At 43.8% G+C, this 19,992-nt stretch overlaps 1 protein-coding gene across 2 annotated transcripts in view; it reads right to left on the bottom strand.

Annotated features, from left to right (window-relative positions):
• Nucleotides 1-231: 231 nt before the first annotated feature.
• The window catches only part of LOC149351286 (5-oxoprolinase), a 91,622-nt gene continuing 71,861 nt past the window's right edge, over nt 232-19,992 (bottom strand). The window contains exons 27-32 of one of the 2 annotated variants that reach the window (XM_089580570.1): nt 18,440-18,589; nt 14,158-14,232; nt 11,730-11,812; nt 10,212-10,372; nt 3,571-3,668; nt 232-413 (exon numbers count right to left, since the gene is read on the bottom strand). In XM_089580570.1, the coding sequence (XP_089436696.1) occupies nt 339-413; nt 3,571-3,668; nt 10,212-10,372; nt 11,730-11,812; nt 14,158-14,232; nt 18,440-18,589 (642 nt within the window). In that variant the 3' untranslated portion in view covers nt 232-338. The remainder of the gene's footprint in view (nt 414-3,570; nt 3,669-10,211; nt 10,373-11,729; nt 11,813-14,157; nt 14,233-18,439; nt 18,590-19,992) is intronic. The other variant, XM_089580571.1, reaches the window with a different exon arrangement.

Genomic DNA, 19,992 nt, shown 5'->3' with positions numbered 1-19,992 from the left:
TAGCTTCCCCTATACACAATGTCAACGCTCCTTTATTTGCAGCTGACTCACAGAGAATGCTGCAAGGGAAATTTTTGTCGCTCTACAACATGTTTAAAGTTGAGCATGGCTTTCGTAAACTTATTATTGCTGCTCATAATTTCTCTGGACCACAAATACGCAGTACAGGCACTGAGTTGCAATACAAGATTTCATGCCAGCACAGCTTGGAAATAAAACACTGCTGCTCTATTACAGGCATAAGACTAGTTCACTATTTATTTAATGAGGGATAACATGCATGGCCAACCAAATTCATAGAAAAATATCTCTGAGCTGTCAGGTCAGCGCTCCAAACGTTACACATTCTTCTCAGCTTGTGAAAATGGAGGACCATAGCCACCACCCCCAGGAGTTTCCACATGAAGAAGGTCCTGGAAAAAAAAAAAAAAAGAAGGAATGCAATAAAATAGACTATGTGCATCACAACATCTGTGTCCAGGAAGCTAACTGAGAACATATATTACTGGATGAAAAGTGCCGAGGCCAATGACAATGCGCGACAAACAGAAATATGCAGTTTTTCTCCAGAAAGCTTTAAAACGGGACGCAATCTGACACTCACAGCGTAAGACATCAGTGCACACATACAGAAAAAAAAACAGCCCTCAGGGTTTTCTGTTCTGGTTTTTGTGTGCACATCTGATAGTGTCACATTTTTGTGTCTCCAACGAAAGGTGTGGAAGGCTTTTGCTCTTTGTTTCAATCGTAACTGCATCACTAAGTGATAGCATGTTGCAAATTCTAACACTCAATCTCAACTTTTATGATTGGCATTGGATATGAAGTTGATTAACCAAAAACAGGATGTCAGAACAAAAAGGACATTTCAATAAACGATGTTTGAATATGTGGGCTGTTCAGACTTGTTTCGTCACTCTAAAAGAGCCACAAGTAAATCAGTATTTTCCATGATAAGCTGCCTGCTGTCATCACCACCCACATGTTTATTATTTCTTATGATGAAAATGACATTAGGTGAAATCTGCAAACTTTTATTATAAAAGCTTTGCGTTTGAATGGAAGGGCCACCGCAAACAGCAAACGCTATCTAGACACTGTTGGTTCCTATTCTAAGTCTTTGTCACTCCGATAGGAACACCAAAGCTCGGGACCCCTGTTCTGAACCTTTCTAATGACACATAGCTGCCTTCCACTCTGCCTTTAGCTTTACGACTTTGTGGTCAGCAACAAAAATCCTGGCTTTACAGTCAGTTGTAAAGCACAGTGAGCAAAGCATTTCACTAGGGGGTGTTTTAGGATGGAGCTTCTATCCAAGATTATGCAGCATGTAGGACTGGCAGCAATGAGTTCCTTAAATCTTGGTAATGAGCCTGTCTGAACAACTGTTACACAGTTGAAAAAAAGATACTTGAAATGTTTGTAGAAAACAGACAGATTTATGGGTAACTCTTGGAGGAGGCATTTTTTTTTTCTTGGGGGGGTGCACTGCTTCTTGGGGGGGTGCACTGCCAAATTTCTTACCAAATATAGGGACCAATGTAGTTTTCCTAAAAAAAAATCTTTTTGCATACTCCAAAGATCCATCATTGGTGGAAACCAAAAACTGCGTTCTACAGCAGAAATTTTAGTAAGAACAAAAACTAGTGTCCCAAAAATATATCACTGCTTGCAATATTTGTTCGTTTTTTTTTTTTAGTAATTTTATGCAGAGACCTGTGACATTGGAAGTACAAAGCTGTGACCTCACCAGCACAAACAGCCAAGAACAACAAGTATTCACATTGATGCCCTATTGAAAAATTGTGCTAGAGATGGAGGCATGTCTTTATTTTATTCTTTATATTGCACTCTTTAGCTTTTTTCTTTTTCTCTCAACAAGCGCATATCTTCAGCACAAAATGAAAAGCTCACGTGGAGTACTCAAGCAGCGGGAAACTTCTGCCTTTTTGCAGCAAGCAGTCATACTGATGTGTGCCTGCCAGACACACCTGTCATGTGCATTGCCATGCATTTGCTACTGCACCCATCATCTCTATTGTGCTGAACATAGCAAAGCACATGCTTGAGCCAGCACAAAAGGTTAAGCAAAGTGCATCACAGCACTGTCTCATGTTCTTTCATTTGCTTTGGGAAGTACCCAAGCTGCCCCATTCCAGCAAGACTAACCTTCCAAGAAAAAAATTGAGCATTATGAAAATGTGTTTTGGCCAACTACCATAAAAACCTGCGTATAATACGGACCTGCACTTAATACGAGGTGTAATTTGGGGATGGCAAAAATGCAAAAAAAAAAAGTTTTCATCTGCTTATAATGCGAGTAAGGAAGGGCAGTCAACTCAAAGGGGTTCCGGAAGTTGCGGAAGCCGAACACCCTCCGATTATTTGTGCCGCCGGCACACCGGATACGATGCGTGTAGCGCAAATGGCAAGTACAGAGCCGCCCTGCTCGCACCCACTCGCGTCCTGCGCCGCGAGTATGCGCAGACCAGTTCCGGCATACACACTGGCATGCACGCTTCGGAAGTGTCGTCGGAGCTTTGGTGATCGTCATCACCTGGTGTACTGGTACCGTTGAGCACGTTAGATATCCCGCATTTCCTGAAATAACAACTGTCGAGCTCCTCAGAAATGTTGGCCCAAGCATCCGTAATACGAATGCACAGCATGGTTGGAGAGGCCCATGTCCAGCAGCAGTAACTGCAGGCTCTCCCTGCCTCATACAGACAATGTAGCAGCACTTGACGCGGTGCCAATGCTTTCGGTGCGATCGCCCTGGGCGTCGCGATGTCAGGTCAGCATAGCGAAGTGGCATTGAAATCTTAACTACCAACCTAGATAGCGCCTCCTCTTGCTAGAAGCATGATGGTGATGGTGCTCACAGAGCAGATTTGTGCACCCCATGGAAGAAGGAAAGCTCAGAAGAGGCCCCCACTATTCACGCTGCATGCCAAAAAGTGTGCTGGAAGTCACGCACTTTCACACGGACTACTGGGAGTCTATGGCCGACAGCGCAGCCAATGGCAACACTGGGCGCAGCGGCATCATCTGCTACATTGTCTGCTGCTCATGCGCAAGTGCGCCAAGACAGTGGCCAAGTAGGGGGGTAGCAGAGGGGAGTGGCTTCAAAAAATGTGACGTAACCGCCTCTCCTGAGTTCTTTCATTCCTCCATGGAGCACCCGCTCCCACCTGCTCCGCTCAGCGTGCAAGCGGGAGCGCTTCTACACATGCGCGAAATGCTCAGACGGGAGCGCATGAGCGGAACGGCCTGTGCTACCTTCCAGGTGAGCCAAACGGAGCGACGAGCGGGCTCCGCAAAACCTGCTGGTCTCGCGCAGATTTTGACCGAAAATTGTTTGGATCCGCATACAATACGAGAAGGAAATTTGACGTGCTAAAATTTGGAAAAAAAAAACCTTGTATTATACGTGGGATTTTATAGTATATAACAATTCCTGTATGTTAACAGCAGATTTTTGTCAAAAAAACAATTGTCCACAATGTCCACGAAGCTGCAAGGAAAAGTGCTCCCTGTATATAGCTAAGACAAATTCAGCACAGTACATACACCAGGCGAAATCCTAACAGAAGCCTTTGATCCCAAGTTGACCATCCTGCCACTTTTGAAGAACAGCAAGTTGACACCACATGATCCTGGATAGCCACCTGCATGAAGATACAAAAAGTCAAAAACACACATGACACACAGCACAAAGGTGGATATGGCATTCACAAATGCTAGGTGGTAAAGCACCTTAGATCTGTACCACTTGCATGATTAATTATAAATCAAAATGAAGAAATTCAATTACCACACATAACTTTACGCAGCTTAAATTGCCATTCCAGCATTCACAAACAAGGTTTTCAAATGCATGCTCAGTGTCTCACTGTTGTCCACCTTGAACAAGGAATGACAAGTTACCACATTCGGAAGGTACAGTCAGCAGAAACATCACAGCCAAAATAGAAAGTAGTATTACACAGCAGATAGCACACTCAAATGGAGTAGATAAGAAGTGAAGTCTGCTGCCTTTCTTATAGTTCCTCTATTACCTCCATTATGGCATCACAGAGAAGCCACCATGTAGGGTGACTGCCTAAACTGGCCCCCACCACCACCAGTGCTGACACTGAAGGTCATGGGCGTCCGGAGGGGGGGGCAAGGGGGGGTGGCTGCACCCCCCTGGAAAATCACTCACTCGAACCGTGAGTGATGGCCGCACGCCAGGGGCGGTGGTGCGCTCAGCCAAAAGGGTAAAAGCAGCCCCGCTTCCACGCTTTGGGTCACATCTGCGAAATGCCGCGTCCGGGAGCGCGTCGTTCCACCGTTTTTAAACCACGCCATCGTTAGCTCTACTGAAGGGCGACCTGCTGCAGAAATACAGCGGCACCGGCGAGCATGTGTTTCGAGCCGTCTTGAGATGGGTGTCTAGAGAGATAGCGACACGGAGGCAGACAGTGCACGGGGCATCTTGTTTTCGCCTATCGTTACGCCGGTCACCGATGAATTCTTCAGGAGGGAAGGACAAATCAGCCGTGTCCACCCCCGCTTTGTCGGGCTGCTCAGGGGCAAGCGGGCGATGAGTTGGCGCCGCCGCCGCTCGCTCTCTCCTCCGATCCACGGGAGAGTGCAGTTCGGTAGAAGCGCCGCTTTCAGAATCTCCGGCAAAGGGGATTAGCTGCTTTTGTTCACGGCGACGCAGTCTCCAGAGGCGCCCCCACACCAGCGTTCTTTGCGTCTTCTGCGAAAACCAGCGCCTTTGGTCAACGCAGCCCGATGGCGCCTGCCTGGCTCGCCTGTCACCTCTGGCTGGGCCTCAAATCACAACAGCGCCCATGTACTGTGCGATGTCAGTGCATGGTAAAGAGATCCAGGTGGTCGACATTATCCGGAACTCTGTACTACTCCGTCCCTCATAGCCTGAGTCGTTTTGGGGCTCTGAACCCCATAAAAACACAAAAACAATTTTTCCGACCGGAGTGGCGAGTGTCCCTTCCCCTCGGAAGTTGCGCGGCGTTCCTTTCACCCCCAAAGTGCGCATTCGGGGATACTGCGGCAAGTGCGCGCCTCTGTGTTTGTGCTTCGGTGTTTTTAGTGCCCGGTTGTCAGCGAAGCTCAGAACAACCAAGACAGCGGACGAGAAAACGACGAGCGGCGAGCAGTGTGTGTGCGGTTGTTCGACTGTGCGGATGCACGAGCAAGATGGAGCGAGGTGTATGAAGCTGCGAGCGTGCATTTATCATGTAAATAAGTTTTCGTTGTATATATAGTCATCTTTTGTTTTCAACGTACGCGTTCAACAGTTTTTCCAATCAATGTGTATGATGAGTGTGCACCGAGAGCGTGTAATGAAGCACAGAAGTGAATTCATCACACGTGTAATTACGCAATTCGCCCAGAAAAATCCGAGGCGCCTACAGTTGCCGTTCAAGGAAGACTGACTGAGTGACTGTAGTTGCGTGTTTGTGAACATGTTGTGCTGTGTGCTGGTCATCAATCCGGGTGAGTCGAGAACCCGTATGCAGCAAGACTGAGCACTCTTCTCCACGAAGTGATAGTATCTTTTTGCATTTTTTATTAATTTGAATTGTTTCTTCGTTGATAAACTCCAATGTACCTCTCCTAGCCGCGCTTTAATTTGCTGTTTGTAATTTCTCTTTCATGTGTGCAGTTTCCTTAATTTTTATTTATATATAAATAAATAAATTTACTCCGCAAATAGTGCCTGTTTGCTACGAACATACCCCCCCCCCCCCCCCTCCGGCGCCAACAACCAACGGGGCCCCCCCCTGCAAAAAATTCTGCGGACGCCCTTGCTGAAGGTAGTGGCAAGAGCTCGGTTACAATGGGAAACAGAAACTGGACATAGTCCCGGGTAAGCCCTCCAATGTTACCATGGGCAGAGGTTGCAAGAAAACAGAGGAGGGAATTTGAGTTGAAGAAAACAGCCAAATATTGTGCCTTTAATCACTCCATTTCTGTTGTAGGTTTTAAGGAGGACACGCAGCAAAAACAGTGACTTTGCCAAAAAAATGAGTTTCCAAATGTTTGTATTCTTCAATTCTTGGCCTGAAAGGATCTACTTGAAAACCTTTACTTTTACCTGTGCTCTAGAAAGTGAGAAATTCATTATTAATTCAGTGTCAGTGACCAGTGCACACTGCTTCAGGTCTAGGAGTGAGCTACAAACATCACTTTCACAAACACCGCTTCCGAATTGATCAACTATTTGAAGTGGGAACAATGTTGGTCCAATGTTTTAGGGGGATCCCTAAAGGAGGAGTAGAATTGTAATAAGGAAGCAATTACTCATTGCACTTAGGTGGATGCGCAATGAGTTGTAGATCAATCACTCTCACCCTACCATATGTTAGCCATCCTAGTTATCTCAGTTGGTAGAGAGACTGCCCCGGTGAAGTAGTGGTCTTGAGTTCAAACCCCGGACAAGGACGAAATTTTCTTGAACTACGAAGTTTCTGTGGAGGCTGTATAGCTTTCCTTTGTGGCCGCAAGGGCTGTGCTCGAGTCGATGCTAATGAGTAACTACTCCCTTAATAAGAATATCACTGATACGAAAATCAAGGGTTCGCCAAAAATATTCTCATCATCCGAAATTCATATCATCCACAACGAACAAAATCCATAAGCAGAAGCACGGGAAATGCATTCACACAGATGTGTTTATGGATGATGGGTTTTATGTACAGCCGGGTGGGTTTTATGTACAGCCGGGGGGTACCGCTTACTGCTTGCCGTGCGTACCGCGTGACTGGTGACCGCACTGCCAACAATGTGCGGGCCATGTGCCACCGCTCACTTGTTGCAGCAGGTACCATGCAACTGGCGATCATGGTGTCGGCAATGTGCAGGCTGTGCGCCACCGCGCACCACCGCTCATAGCTCGCGGTGCACACCACACTAATGGCGACTGCAGCGTCTGCAATATGCGTGCAGCATTTAATGCTTGAGGGTGCGCTCGCAACTCGCACGTTTGTATCCAATGTAGTGGCATGGAAGAGTGTGTTTGAAACATCTGCAATTCTGCACATCGTACACACTGCACTCCAGCCAAAAAATTCTACAAATTCATATCATCCTGAAACTCGTATAACCCGTCATCGCATCATCGAGATATATTCTGCTGTATCAAAGCCTCATTAGATAGAAAAGAGAAACTCAAGCTGGAGTTGGTGTGAGTGTCCACACGTGACCTAAAATTTTTTCTCCTGCCGCCAGATTTGTTCCACATCCACTTTAGATATGTTTTTCGATACCTGTGCTACTTTGAATGTTATCTTTTGATATGAAAAATGCCATCAACAAAGAAGATTCTGCAGGCATTCGTGAGACAGGAACATAGCATCGCTTCCCCAAGTCAAGAGCCAGACAAGGCAATAGGCAATGGGTGCCCAGCTGTATAAGTGCTATCTCGTTTTTTGCCTTCTCAATACCCAGCAATGACAACAGCCATAGCTTTACTGACATGCGACGCGGTATGAATGTCAAAGCTTTCCATTGGGGATGCTTACCTCACTGCCTTCAAATGAAAGGCAGCAGTTCTGAACAAAAGTGACCCATGCACAAGCGCACTGCACAGTGTCAACGGAAGAGAACAAATGCTGAGTGAGTACCATTTCAACAAACTGTTGGCCAAACAAATAATGATCTCTCCTGTTTTATGCCCCACATGGAAAGGACGACTGCTTGCGCAGCGAGAAACCTGAGCCAGTGTCAACTTTTGCTTCATAAAGTACAGACTCCTGCAGTGCAGAGGAGCTTAAACAGTGGAAGCCCTTGCTGTTATAGAAATGACTTCGGCCTAAAGGGTACAAATAAAGTGCTAGAAAAACTGAACATTGCTTGTGGCTTGAACATAACCAAAAAAAATTTTTAAAAACATGAAGGCAGGCATGCCTGCCCCAAGCACAAGCACTTGAGTTGTCAAAAGCAGCCAAGAAGAAGAGGACGCCTGATACTGCTGCAGCTAGACAGCACTGTATGGATGACAAAAACTGAACATACTTTTACCCCTAAAAAATCAACTGGGGTGTTTTGAAAACTGTTTGAGTTCAGATTTCTTATCGCTTGTTTTTATAGAAAGTTGTGGTCTTGGAAAAACTATTATTTTCATATCAAGCAGCATACATGGCTTCAATAGACCTCTTTTGGTGTGAAATTTTAAGAGGAAGGGGGCTATGAGCTTAGTTTTTTTTACAGCGAAAGGCGGTTTAACCCCTTCACCGTTTTGTTATATCAACGAATTTCTTAACAAAACTGCTTATTTTTTTTAATTCCTGATTTCGATTATTATTGGAATAAAAAGCATGCATTCTATTTTTAAAAAATATTTGAAGCAAACACGAATTCAAATTAGCATAATCAAATTTATTATTTCTCACAATAGAGAAAACCAACTTCCTGCTAGTAATAAGTGATAAATATATTCAAGCAAGTCATCAGGCAAGCGTATAGTGGCCTAACCGGGAACTGCCAGAAAAGGAAACTGAAAGGGTTGCGTAGGAATGTTGGTGACGTCGATCTTCATCCACTGACGTGCACTCGCGAAGTTCGCTTCTGAGCTGTCCTCTCTTCATCAGAAGAACTGATCAGCACAACGTCATCACTGTCGTCCTCGCTGCGTGAAACAATGCACACTTCGATGTCTGAATCACCATCGTCAGAAGAAGATGATGACGAAGAAAAGCGTCTTTTCCGAGAAGACGGCTCAGCAAAACGAGCATCGCCTCCGCCGGATGCCATTTTTAGAACCCAAGTTGCCATAAGGAAAAAACGTTTATGCGGTAGAAGAAAACGAAATTAACAGATCAGTGCTGCCATCTGTCGAGCAAAATGCCATCTAAGCCACACACGAGCGCTGTTCATCCGAAAAGCTGAAGGGAAGAACCTGTTCAGCAAGGACGAGCTACAGTCGTCCATAACGGTTTGGGGACGCTTGGCAAGGACGAGCGCAGCTCGTCCGAAACGGTTAAGGGATTAAGGAGCTCAGCCACGCCAGAAGTTCAGTCCTATCACAGTCGCGCTCGCCCCGCCGTTTTACGCATCTTATGTACCGAACTGCCAAGTGCGAAGAGAGGGGACCGACGTCGCAGTAAGTGAAACCTAAACAAAGACTTTTGCCATAAACTAGCCACAGTTGGGACATTGGCCAGGCAGGCATGCCTCCACGTATTTGTGTTTTGAGTGAACTCCTGCGCCCCCCATGGCAGGTTCGCATGTTTTCGTGCCTTCATTTCGAAGCACTACCCCTTCCTCCCCTGCCCAGCACCCATGAAAGAGCGAATTCGGGAGGAAAAGGCAGCCACAGCGAGCAGGACGAAACACCATGTGTTGCTCTACGGCTGCTACTGGCTCATTTGCGGTCCACTCAGTGACGCCGCTGCCAGACGTTCATAGAACCTGCAGCCCAGAAGGACGTGGGGTGAGACTCAAGGGCAGCTGGTTGCACTAAGTGCACCTGTTCATTTAAGCACCAAAATAGTGCGGTTACCATGTCAATGCTGTACTAGATCTAGCGACAGTCTTGTAGTGAGTCGCTAAATTGTTCATGTTAAACAACAGCTTAACCGATGTAACTTTTTTATATTTATCGCTCTTCACAATTAAAAGTTCTCATTTTCAATGACCAGTGAAAAGCAACGAAGGCACCCACCTGTTCATACAATGTTATTTTTGCGGAAAAAGCAGAAAAGTGGGAAGTGGCTGTAAAGCCCCCTCCTGTAGGCACTTCTAACACAAAAAAGTAGAGATTTACAAAACAATAGAGATTTACAAAAGTAGAGATTTACAAAACAATAGTTGTCCTGAGCAACCACACTCACTATCATTCTTGAAGGTACATAACTTCTACCAGAATGAGCCCAGAGTAGTAAAATTCCGCCTCAGAAGTCTCGGAGTGTCTCAGAAGTCAAGTAACAGCACACTAGAAGTTTCACTAAAATTACACAAGTGTTTGCATCAGAAGATGGTTTCCTTGGGTAGTGTGCCCCTTTAAAATTATTTTTAAACAAAGGAATAGATGGCAGCATGCCTCATAGTTCTCCAGGTGTTTTGGCTGATCAGCAAAGAAATAAGAAGCTTTCCAGGCACTTTGCCTCTACTCTAAAATGAAAGCTGTTGCAGTTTTCATGCCACTTAAAGCTCCCTTCATACACATACATGCACACACATGCACAAGCTATAAGTACCTTGCAGGCCATATGGAGAAAAAACACGGCGCTCCGTAAGTACAGACAGCTGTAGGTGCTTCCGGAACAGCAGCTCACGAACAACACCATCTCCTCCTGAAAACTTGCCCTGACCTCCCGTCCCATTGTTCAAATGGTATCGCTGTAAGATGACAGGGTACCTGCAGAACCAATTCGACCACATAGAGAAAAGTAAAGGTTGATAATTGAAGGTGTAATGTTCAAGAACTAGAAAAGTATGGCTTACTGTTTTTTATTTCTTTATTTATTTCATACTTAAACCTAACAAATCGTATGAGTAAGAAAGTGACAAACATCTTTCTCATCCTCAGTTTAACTCATTTGTAGGCTTTTGATGAGCTTTATGAAAAACAATTGAATTCTACCCTTCATAACTTTTCCTCCTCATCATCATCACCAGCCTGTCTACGCCCACTGCAGGGCATAGACAGGCTGATAATGATGATGATGAAACTTTTCCTTCATAGCTTCCTTCATAACTTCATATATTTAGTTCAATTTTGCTACATTGCAAACCACATAAAGCTTAAAACAACCCCCCCCCCCCCCCCTTTCCCCTATGACCATGGCGTGTCCTTGGTACATTGCAACTTATGTGCTGTCACAAAGTGCACATCCACTAATGTTTCACTGTGACATCATGAGTGAAAATGCTGGCCACAAAGGAATGCAAAACAAACATACAGCACAGGTATGAAAAACAAAGTGTGGTGCTAAAATGGATAGATAATGAAAAACGAATGATGTAGTACAGGCCATGGTGGACAATGCACTGCTCTGGGCACTGCCAGAAATACAACAAGAATTTCTGTTTCTAAAACCTCCATGCTCATGCTATGGTACAGTGGAAAAATAACTATTCTGATATGACATTTTTTGGGGGGTGTCTTATGTGTGTGTTTACAAGACACACCTTAGGTTCAACAAAAGAGTAATCCAAATACCTTTCACAGGTACCAGGACAGCACTGCTATCAGGCTAAATTTTGCTAGTTGCAAAATGCACAAGAGAGTTTTAGTCATGCATTCTCACTGGCATCTCAGCAGGTAAAGGCACTGCATCAGGTACAGCTTTATGTTCAAAAGCAACATGTGTGCAATGACTGACATGGATAGAACAGCGCTATTATTGTACCTAACAGAAACTAGGAAGCATACTGATTAGCAAGCAGCTACTCCAGTCAAAAAAGGCTCATTGGTCTGTTGAAAACAATTGGAAACTATTGAAATTCTATTGGTTCCAGATGGTTCCGATCGTTTTTGACAGACCAACTGGCCTTTTTTGACTGAGGTGTTTCTGAAATTCTGCAAAGTCATATCTTAGAACCCTTACACTTCAAAGGAGTGCCTTGTTCACTTCAGGTTCCACTTGTGCATATGCTTTCTTTTGCCCCTCCACCAATTTCAGTACACTCATTTTTACCTCCAGGATAAGTAGCATTTTTATTGCTACAAACAGTAATCAGGGCCATTACAAAAAAAGGAAAAGCCAACAAACCTGCGCTCCAGGATTTCAGGGTCTGTGATGCGAGTGTTGGTCATATGAGTGTGAATACCGCTGCGGCCATGCCAGTGAGGACCCTAAAATAACACCAGTACTTTAGCAGCACAGCACTCAGTGTGCACAATACTTGTGCATGTGTGTGTGTGTGTGTGTGTGTTTGCGTGTTTGCGTGCGTGAGTGCGTGCATGCATGTGTGCATGTGTTTGTGAGTACAACACTCTGATGTGTATGTACACAGTACATATAAACAATAGAGCTTCCCAGTCCCTTGTTCACTTTGTGTTGGCACATAGAAATAGTGCGGCATGCTACAAGTACAACCTTTTACCCACTAACACACAAAAAAAAACACAACCAGCAGCCTTGTAATGCTTGTTTAATATTACGCATGACACACTATATGCCACACTATACGCAACATGACACACTGTGACATGACACACTACATGCAACAGAAATATCAGAACAATGTTTTGTTTTCTCGTTTCTAAATGAAAACTTCATGTCAGATTGCTGAATGAACTAAACTGCCTTAACCAGCATACCGTAAATTCTAGAATATAGTTTGCACTCGGTGTACAGTCCAAAAGGCTCAATTCTCTTTGAAAAACAAATCTTTTTTATTAGATTGCACCCTATACATAATCTGCAGGCAGCAATTGCAAAGTCCGCAACACATAATGATGCTGAAAAGTGTTGTTTTTTTTGTTTTCTTTACCAAAGTACATTTTTTACATTTTTTTCCCCAATCACTACAAAAAATTATGCAGTCTCACAATCCGCCACAATTAGCATTATTCAAGTGGTTGGAGAAAACAAGGTATATCATTTCTTTGTAGACTAATAGCTCATTTTTGCTATCTTTTTCACTCTAATTTTTTTTTTTTTTAGGGGAGACGTCTGCAGCATTGATTTCCCAATCTTCCTGCCTGTGAGGCAAAACACACGGCAGCACATTGCGTTGGCCACTTGTGATACTAGCCACGTTACACGCATGCCTTATGAAGTCAGGTGCCAATGATCAGCCACGAACTCTAATTTCAATGTGAATTGAGGGAGGAGACAGACGATATTCTTCCAAGTGGAGATAGCTGCTAGTGCCAGTAATCATACATAGAACCAGTAAATTGTGTTATGGCAAGAAACATACACAAAGTGCAAGTATGACCGTGACAAACCTCGCGGTAGTGAGAATCGTGTTGGGCATGGCACGTTATATAGGCAATTTCAAACAACAAAACTACTGCATAGTACACACCTCTAGATGGTCCACAGAACATAACATTTTAATATTTAAGCATGCAGATCCTGAAGACTGTGTACCAGAAATTACAATACTTTGCTTTAGTACCAAGTGGTAGGTCCAAGAACAGTCCAAGCTGATTTAGTTACCTCTGATGTCACACCTAGTGCATCAACTTATTCACAGTACAGAAGTAGCTAATACAGTCGAACCCAAACGTATCAAATCCGAAGGGTTTCGCGAAGTATTTCGATATGTCGATAATATAATACATAAAAAATAGCAGTAGATAAGCTTAGAAGTACATGCAGCTGGGCTTGTTGGAGCATATTCGTGAAAGACATGAGAGCGCAAAACGGCAACATGGACGAGTAAGAATTCGCTCGTCCTGTTCCCTTACTCGTCCGTGTTGCCGTTTTGTGCTCTCATGTCTGTCACAAGTACATAAGCTTATCTGTAACCTAGAAGCAAGGATACATAGTGCCTACATTAGTGACGAGGTTCTTGCAGTGATGTGCACCATCCGCTGGTGTGCTGGCAGAGCACCGGTCGCTGAGTGTTGCTATGCTTAACCTGCTTCGCATCGAAGCCGCAATGGACGGTTCCATGTAACTAGCCATTGCCTATTATAAGATGTCTAATCCTGTTACTGGCCCGCTATGAATAGAATAATTGCTCATTAAAATAAGGTACAGCTGGTTTCTGGAATGCCTTCAGCAGCGAAGCAAGGGAAGCATGACAGGCGTGTGCTGCTTCAACCCTTTAGCTATAGGTTGGCTTCACCGTATGAAAGCGATGTGGTGCGGAAGATAAGCACCCTCACGGAAACCCCCCATTCACCTCGTAACATGGTTTTGCAGCCCTAGCACTACCAACAGGTACCCAAGACCAGGCAGCCAATCTGTTTTGGCACGAAAAAAATGATCAAAGAAGTGGTTAGGAGAAGCGCCACTTGCAGGGACGCAGTGCGCAGTTCAATATATCGAATGATCAGTGAAATTGCAGTTTGATATACTGCGCGACTTTCCTATACTTTTACACAAGATTTTCATGCGTTCGATACAGACAATAATTTGGAACAGCCGGTATCGATACACCTGGGCTCGACTGTAATAAATGTGTACAATTACACAATTATGACAAACACCGCAATGTCGAAGTCAAGCAGGCCAAACTCACAGCTCCAGCACCACCTCCGATGGTTTCATAGTAGCCAAGAGTCTCATCTCCAAAGGTTATGTTGTTCATGCACCCCTAGACATAAAAAACAAGGTACATAATTAACAGATTTTTATATGCCAAATTTGACCGAGTGGCCATGAGACACCCTGTAGTGGAAGAACAGATTAAAGTCACCCTGCTGAGATACTTTAACATGCACAAAAAATTTTGCTCCACAAGTACTTTTGCATTTTGCCTTCACTGAAATGTGACCAACACAGACGGGTTCAAACCCAAGGCCTCATGCTCAGCAGCAGAATGCTACATCTGCGGGCCACCTCGGCGTGTAAAGAAGATGCATACTATGAATGCACTTGCTTCTAATTAGACACTCTACAACATTACCAATTTTGACCACAGTCATTTTGACTACAGTAACTTTCAGCTTAAATAATGAAATCACTGGCTGCATGCCATCTCAATGAAATACAGAATAAAGTGACTGAATAATTAAGAAATGAACACAAAGCAAAATTCTGTTGGATGTCACATTTCAAGAGTCACATTTCATGTGTATTCTAGTGTGAAAGTCATGTGCATCCCACAGTGATGTTACTGGCAAAATGCAATTTGGAGAAATTTTTGGAGCACTAAAATTTCCAATCTGGAGCACTTTGGAGCAGAGGAACATCAACAGTAGTCTGAAATACTGAAATTTCCAGTCTGATGCACTTTGGAGCAATAAAACATTGATTTAGAAGCACTGTGAAGCACATAGCTTTCAGTTTCAAAATACTTTATGATTGGCAAACATTGCTGGGAAAGTCTGAGTGTGATGTAAAGATGATCTACACCATTAGTTTGTCATTAATGGCACAGAGTCGCAGATGACAGGTCTTCAGTTTAAGTCTTATTCTGTATAACTGAAGAGGAGACACATCTGCGAAATATGTACCACAATGTTTACTTGAGGAGCACATACTTTGCATATACTTGCAAGAACAGTAGCTGAAACGCGCTGATGTGTGGCTCTCAACTTTTCTTTACGAAACCTGAAAGGCTTTATTAAATCTCCCCCGCCTTACAAGATCTCTCGTTTTTCATTTGTGCCAGCCAATTCTGGAACTTTTCTTGCACATCTGTGCTTGCCTCTCACTCAGAAGCAAGCAATCACACTCAGTTGCCTCCATATGCTCATGAGCTAAGCCAACCTTGATCAGTCCCTCTGCTGGCTGAAACATCGTCTTCGACAATTCTTCCTGGAGTGTTTACAAAGCCTGCGCTAACCCTGCACGATGTATAATGCTTCATTTTTTTTAAAACAAATGGCGGAGCTCTGGGGTCGCTGTGGTGCATGACTGAAGCAAATGGCAAAGTGCAAGCACAGCAACTCCATGAAGTTGCGCCCATTTATAATCAGCACTGACCTAGTACGAATGAGGTTGACAAGCAAGTTAAAAAGCGCATTATGGCTATGGCACTCAGTCTTGGACAGAAAAAATGTCCCTTGAAACTATGCTTGGCTGCAATGAAGATGCAGGCGCCGGAAGCCTGAGTGCAGGAACGTACCGCTCAGCCCCGGTTATCATGAAAAACGCACATGAGCGTCAAAAAGTTTTGGTCCAGAACTAAAGAATGACGGTCATTACGCATAAGTGATGGAAAGAAGGAAAAAATCATCCACATGAGCCCAGCATCACCCTGTCTCGCAGATATTTCCAACTCGTAGCGAGTCTATCCGGGTTAGGCGTGTGTGAAACTCACGGAACAGATGCGTAATAGAGCTAGGCACTAATGTGTTGTCAAAGCCTCTGGTCCCTCCCTAACCACCCCTCACCCCCTAAAACTGACAAATATGCATTCTATTTCACAGCAAGTAATAAAATATCTCATTGCGCCTCAAGTGGACCGCAGAAAGCGACACGCACTCGTCAGTACCACCAGTTATCTCCCAAGCCGCACGCTCTGATCACGGATTTTTTTCGAATTGAGATGAAGTGTTACGCAGTTGAAAAAGCTTTATGCCAAACCTGTGCAACTGCCCGGCTCTTTCCCTAAAGTGGACAGGTGGGTCCCACCTCACAGCCATTTTTACCGTTGGCCATGCTGGCGGTGAGATTTTCACAAACGAACTTTTCACAAGAGTAACTCTCATTTACTTAGTCCAAAAATTGGACTGCACAGCATGAAACACTCTCTACGCATCACCGCCGCACCCCCGCATAGCATTGGCACGAGCTCTGCCCAAGCTCTCTCACTCGTCAGCATAAAGCAAAGATGATATTTTGGCAGATGCAATGTGCAGAATGTGCAGAAATCACGATAACTGTACGCATGAATTGCACTACCAAATGATATTTGCATCATAATTAAATGAAACTCACAATCGTCTGACTCATGCTCGCCAGCCAGTCAGTTGGAATCATGCCAATGAAAGGTAGGTTCTAAAGACACGCAAGTTTGAGTACATTGCCTTTGCACCATCTCGATGTGTGTGCTGCTTGTGTTTCGTAAGTGAGAGACAAACAAGCAGCGACTCAAAAACGCATGCAGAAGCTTTGCCGGATGAAGGCGGCTCGTGCATATGGCATACAAAGTACACCACAGAAGTCTGCGTTGCGACATTCATTTCTAATAGTCCATTTTCTGCAAACTTCAGGACATAAGGAACGAATGCCACGTGACAGTCATGTTCATTGTACATGGGCTTCAATGGACCCAAATATTTTTAAACGGTGACAACAACTAAGGTTATGTCTGCCTGGATAGCCTTTGCACGGAGCCACCCAATTCGAAAGCAGTGAGTTCGGAGCAGTTTAGCACAATTTTCCCAATTTTTTATCAGGATGCACAGCATACCTGCTTTGGCACAGTTTGGCACATTTGGCACAGTTTGGCATATTTGGCACAGTTTGGCACATTTGGTGCAACGGTGGCATCCCTGATCCCATGAAACTAGAAGTGCAGAACAGTTCACTAGCAGTACATGATTTTGTGTAACTCGATCCAGCGCCTCTTGCCATGCTCCCTATTTTAGTTCATCATCATGTTCAAAGCCAATGGCATGCATATCTCAGTGCTCACCAACCTTTATTGCACAAGAGAGCACAGAGGAGGAATAAGGGGGGCAGTGGCCTCCCCTAATAGATACGGGGAAGGTGGGCACAAATTTCATACAATATTGTTCCCTGCTACCCAGTAGAAATGTATGGGCACTACCATGAACTTTGGCCCCGCCTTATGGAGAGACCTGTGCATGCCTATGCTCTGTTGTATACAGTACACTGACCCTTTAAAGTGCAGCAGTTTCTTGGGAGAAGCAAAAGGCACAGTATTGCCAAAGACGAATTGGTAGATGCTAATTTGGCAGACACAAGGTTAGTTTTTACTCACGTATTAAGACAGGTAGTATTCTAGTCGGGAAACTAAGACATCATACAAAAGAAAACAAGAGGTTAGACATCTGTGACTATTGCCAAAGACATCAACCAACTCAGGCTAAAAATTCAGTGAATAGTTTTTTATAACATTCATAATTATCTCTTTTTCAGTGACCGATCAAAACTATCAAGAGAGGCCAAGGTGAAAGCTACAGAGACAGAATTTCAAGGAAATTTTTTGCCCCTTAAGTACTAGACTTCTTGGACAACAGAGAATATTGAATTTCAAACCGTATAGCTTTACAATTTGGTGAACATTTACTGCTTCCAATAATTTGCTTACCGGCACACTAAAAAAAATTGTTGCATTGAGATTGCCTCGAAACAGGATCTCATTCAACTTGTGACTGCTTATGTTGCAATCTCACAACACCTGCACTCCACACAAAGCTAGCACTGAGCAGTCCCTAAAATTTCAGCCCAAAGACCCTTAGGCCCAGCACTTTCAGTGCTGAGAGCACCTTGCACTTTAGTGAGACAACATGTAGCCTTTATATCTTCAGGAAGCTGAAGGTCAATGAAGCTACAGGACGGCTTCTGTCATGAATGGGGTGGCACAACAACGAAATGTGTCTCTGAAGCTGAAGGCCAGTGATATTCATTTGTGGCAATTAATAAGGGTCAGTTCATGTGCAGTTATGTCAGTATAAAATGAGGCTTAAGCTAGCAACACACAGGAAAGGAAAAGACTACATTACTCTGCAAATGGCAAAAAAGAACAACAAAAAGTGGAAAATTTAAAAACTAAAGATATTGTACAAACAACTGTAACTAACATGAGTTAATATGTAGCCCTGGAAGTCTAAAATAGGGTTCAAAAGGGGCAACACAAAAACTGATGAGCAAAAAAGATAACTTGCTTGTGATGCAGCACAAGTGTTGAAGGCATGGAAGATAACATCAACCACACGTTGTGAAGTGAGCACATTGCCTCCAACAACAGCTGCATCTGCAGAAGGGTTCAGCAACGAATTCCGTGGGAGCAGTACTTTTACAGGAGCAAGGCAGCCCTGCATTTCAAAGTGATCACTGTAGTGAGTTAATTCTGTTGGGAACTTCAGGAAGAAAGCCACATACTTCAATGTTCTTAAGCACTTTAAAGGAGCTGCAAAAGAATGCACTAAGCTGCCCAATGCAACCTCAACAATGCCACAATTATAACAAAAACTAAACATATTGGAATTCCAAGCAAAACAAAGCATGTTACATGTAAGCCAGAGTACAATATAAATTACACCACCACTACACCACATATAAAAAATATAGTGAGATTAAGAAAGACCAGAGCAGGCTTTATTGCCACTCGCAGGAACGGCGTTTGCAACGAAGATGAAGATGGGAGATGATGATGAATATAAACAGATGAAGATGAGGTTGAAGCACAATGCTTACAATATGGTAATTTATGGTTACTTTACACAGCTAATCAGCTAGTATAATTCTACTACTTTTTATTATTTATAAATTAGTGGCTTTGACAAATACGTTGGTCTTTTGGCAATGTAATGTCTCCTTTCTTGGTTTTTTGAGGAAAGAAAATTGTGCAGTAACTGTCTGCATCTCGGCGGACACCCAAACTGCGCCGTAAGGGAAGGGAGGAAGGTGGGAGTGAAAGAAGAAAGAGGGAAAGAGGTGCCATTGTGGAGGGCTCCAGAATAATTTCGACCTAACATGTTTAAATGGTTTAAATGGATTATAAACCATAAAAAAACTCCTTCTAGAATAAGGTTACCTGCCAGGATTAAAACTCGGCAGATTTTAGCAAAAGCAGACACTTATTAAAAGGCTTCTGACTAGGTTTCAATATTTTAAATAAAGTTAAGAGCACAGATATTACAGCCATGTTTTTAAAAATATTAGAACCATGTGTGCTGCAAAAACTAGTAAACATTCAAATCAAACCCTGTTTGTATTCCCTCCTTTCTTGGTAAAGGCACTTGAAATGATGAACAAGGCTCAGAGGATTTTACTGGTTGACTACCTTGGCTGACAGGTTACAGGCATTCCTGGTATCTGGTCACCTGTCCTGTGCAGCCATACTCATTCCCTGTATCGTCCGTTTTCAATCATTAGGAAGCAAGCACATTTGCTCCGCTCTTTCTCACAACTTGTTGGCAATGGAGTGAGAGCTACGAGCAAGAGGCAATAACTTCCAAACCTCTCTGGTGAGCACATGACAACAGAACAGCCCACTTGTAAAAGCCATCACCCATGCTCGTAATTTCCACTCCTCTGCGATTAAGTTTCGAGGTCTGTGCATTGTGTTATAGGTTCACTTTGATCACTGGCTTGTTTTCTTTTGTGTTACAACTTTATTACGCGTGATGAAGCATAGTCTAAGCAGAGAGTGCATTCTCGATTCACTGTTGATAAGTTGCTGCACTCTATAGTTCTCCTGCGATAAGCATGTCTA

The sequence above is a fragment of the Amblyomma mixtum genome, chromosome 3 (assembly GCF_055824585.1).
Source record: "Amblyomma mixtum isolate Tamu chromosome 3, ASM5582458v1, whole genome shotgun sequence".
NCBI classification, from domain to species: domain Eukaryota; kingdom Metazoa; phylum Arthropoda; class Arachnida; order Ixodida; family Ixodidae; genus Amblyomma; species Amblyomma mixtum.
This window is presented reverse-complemented; position numbering and strand designations above follow the sequence as displayed.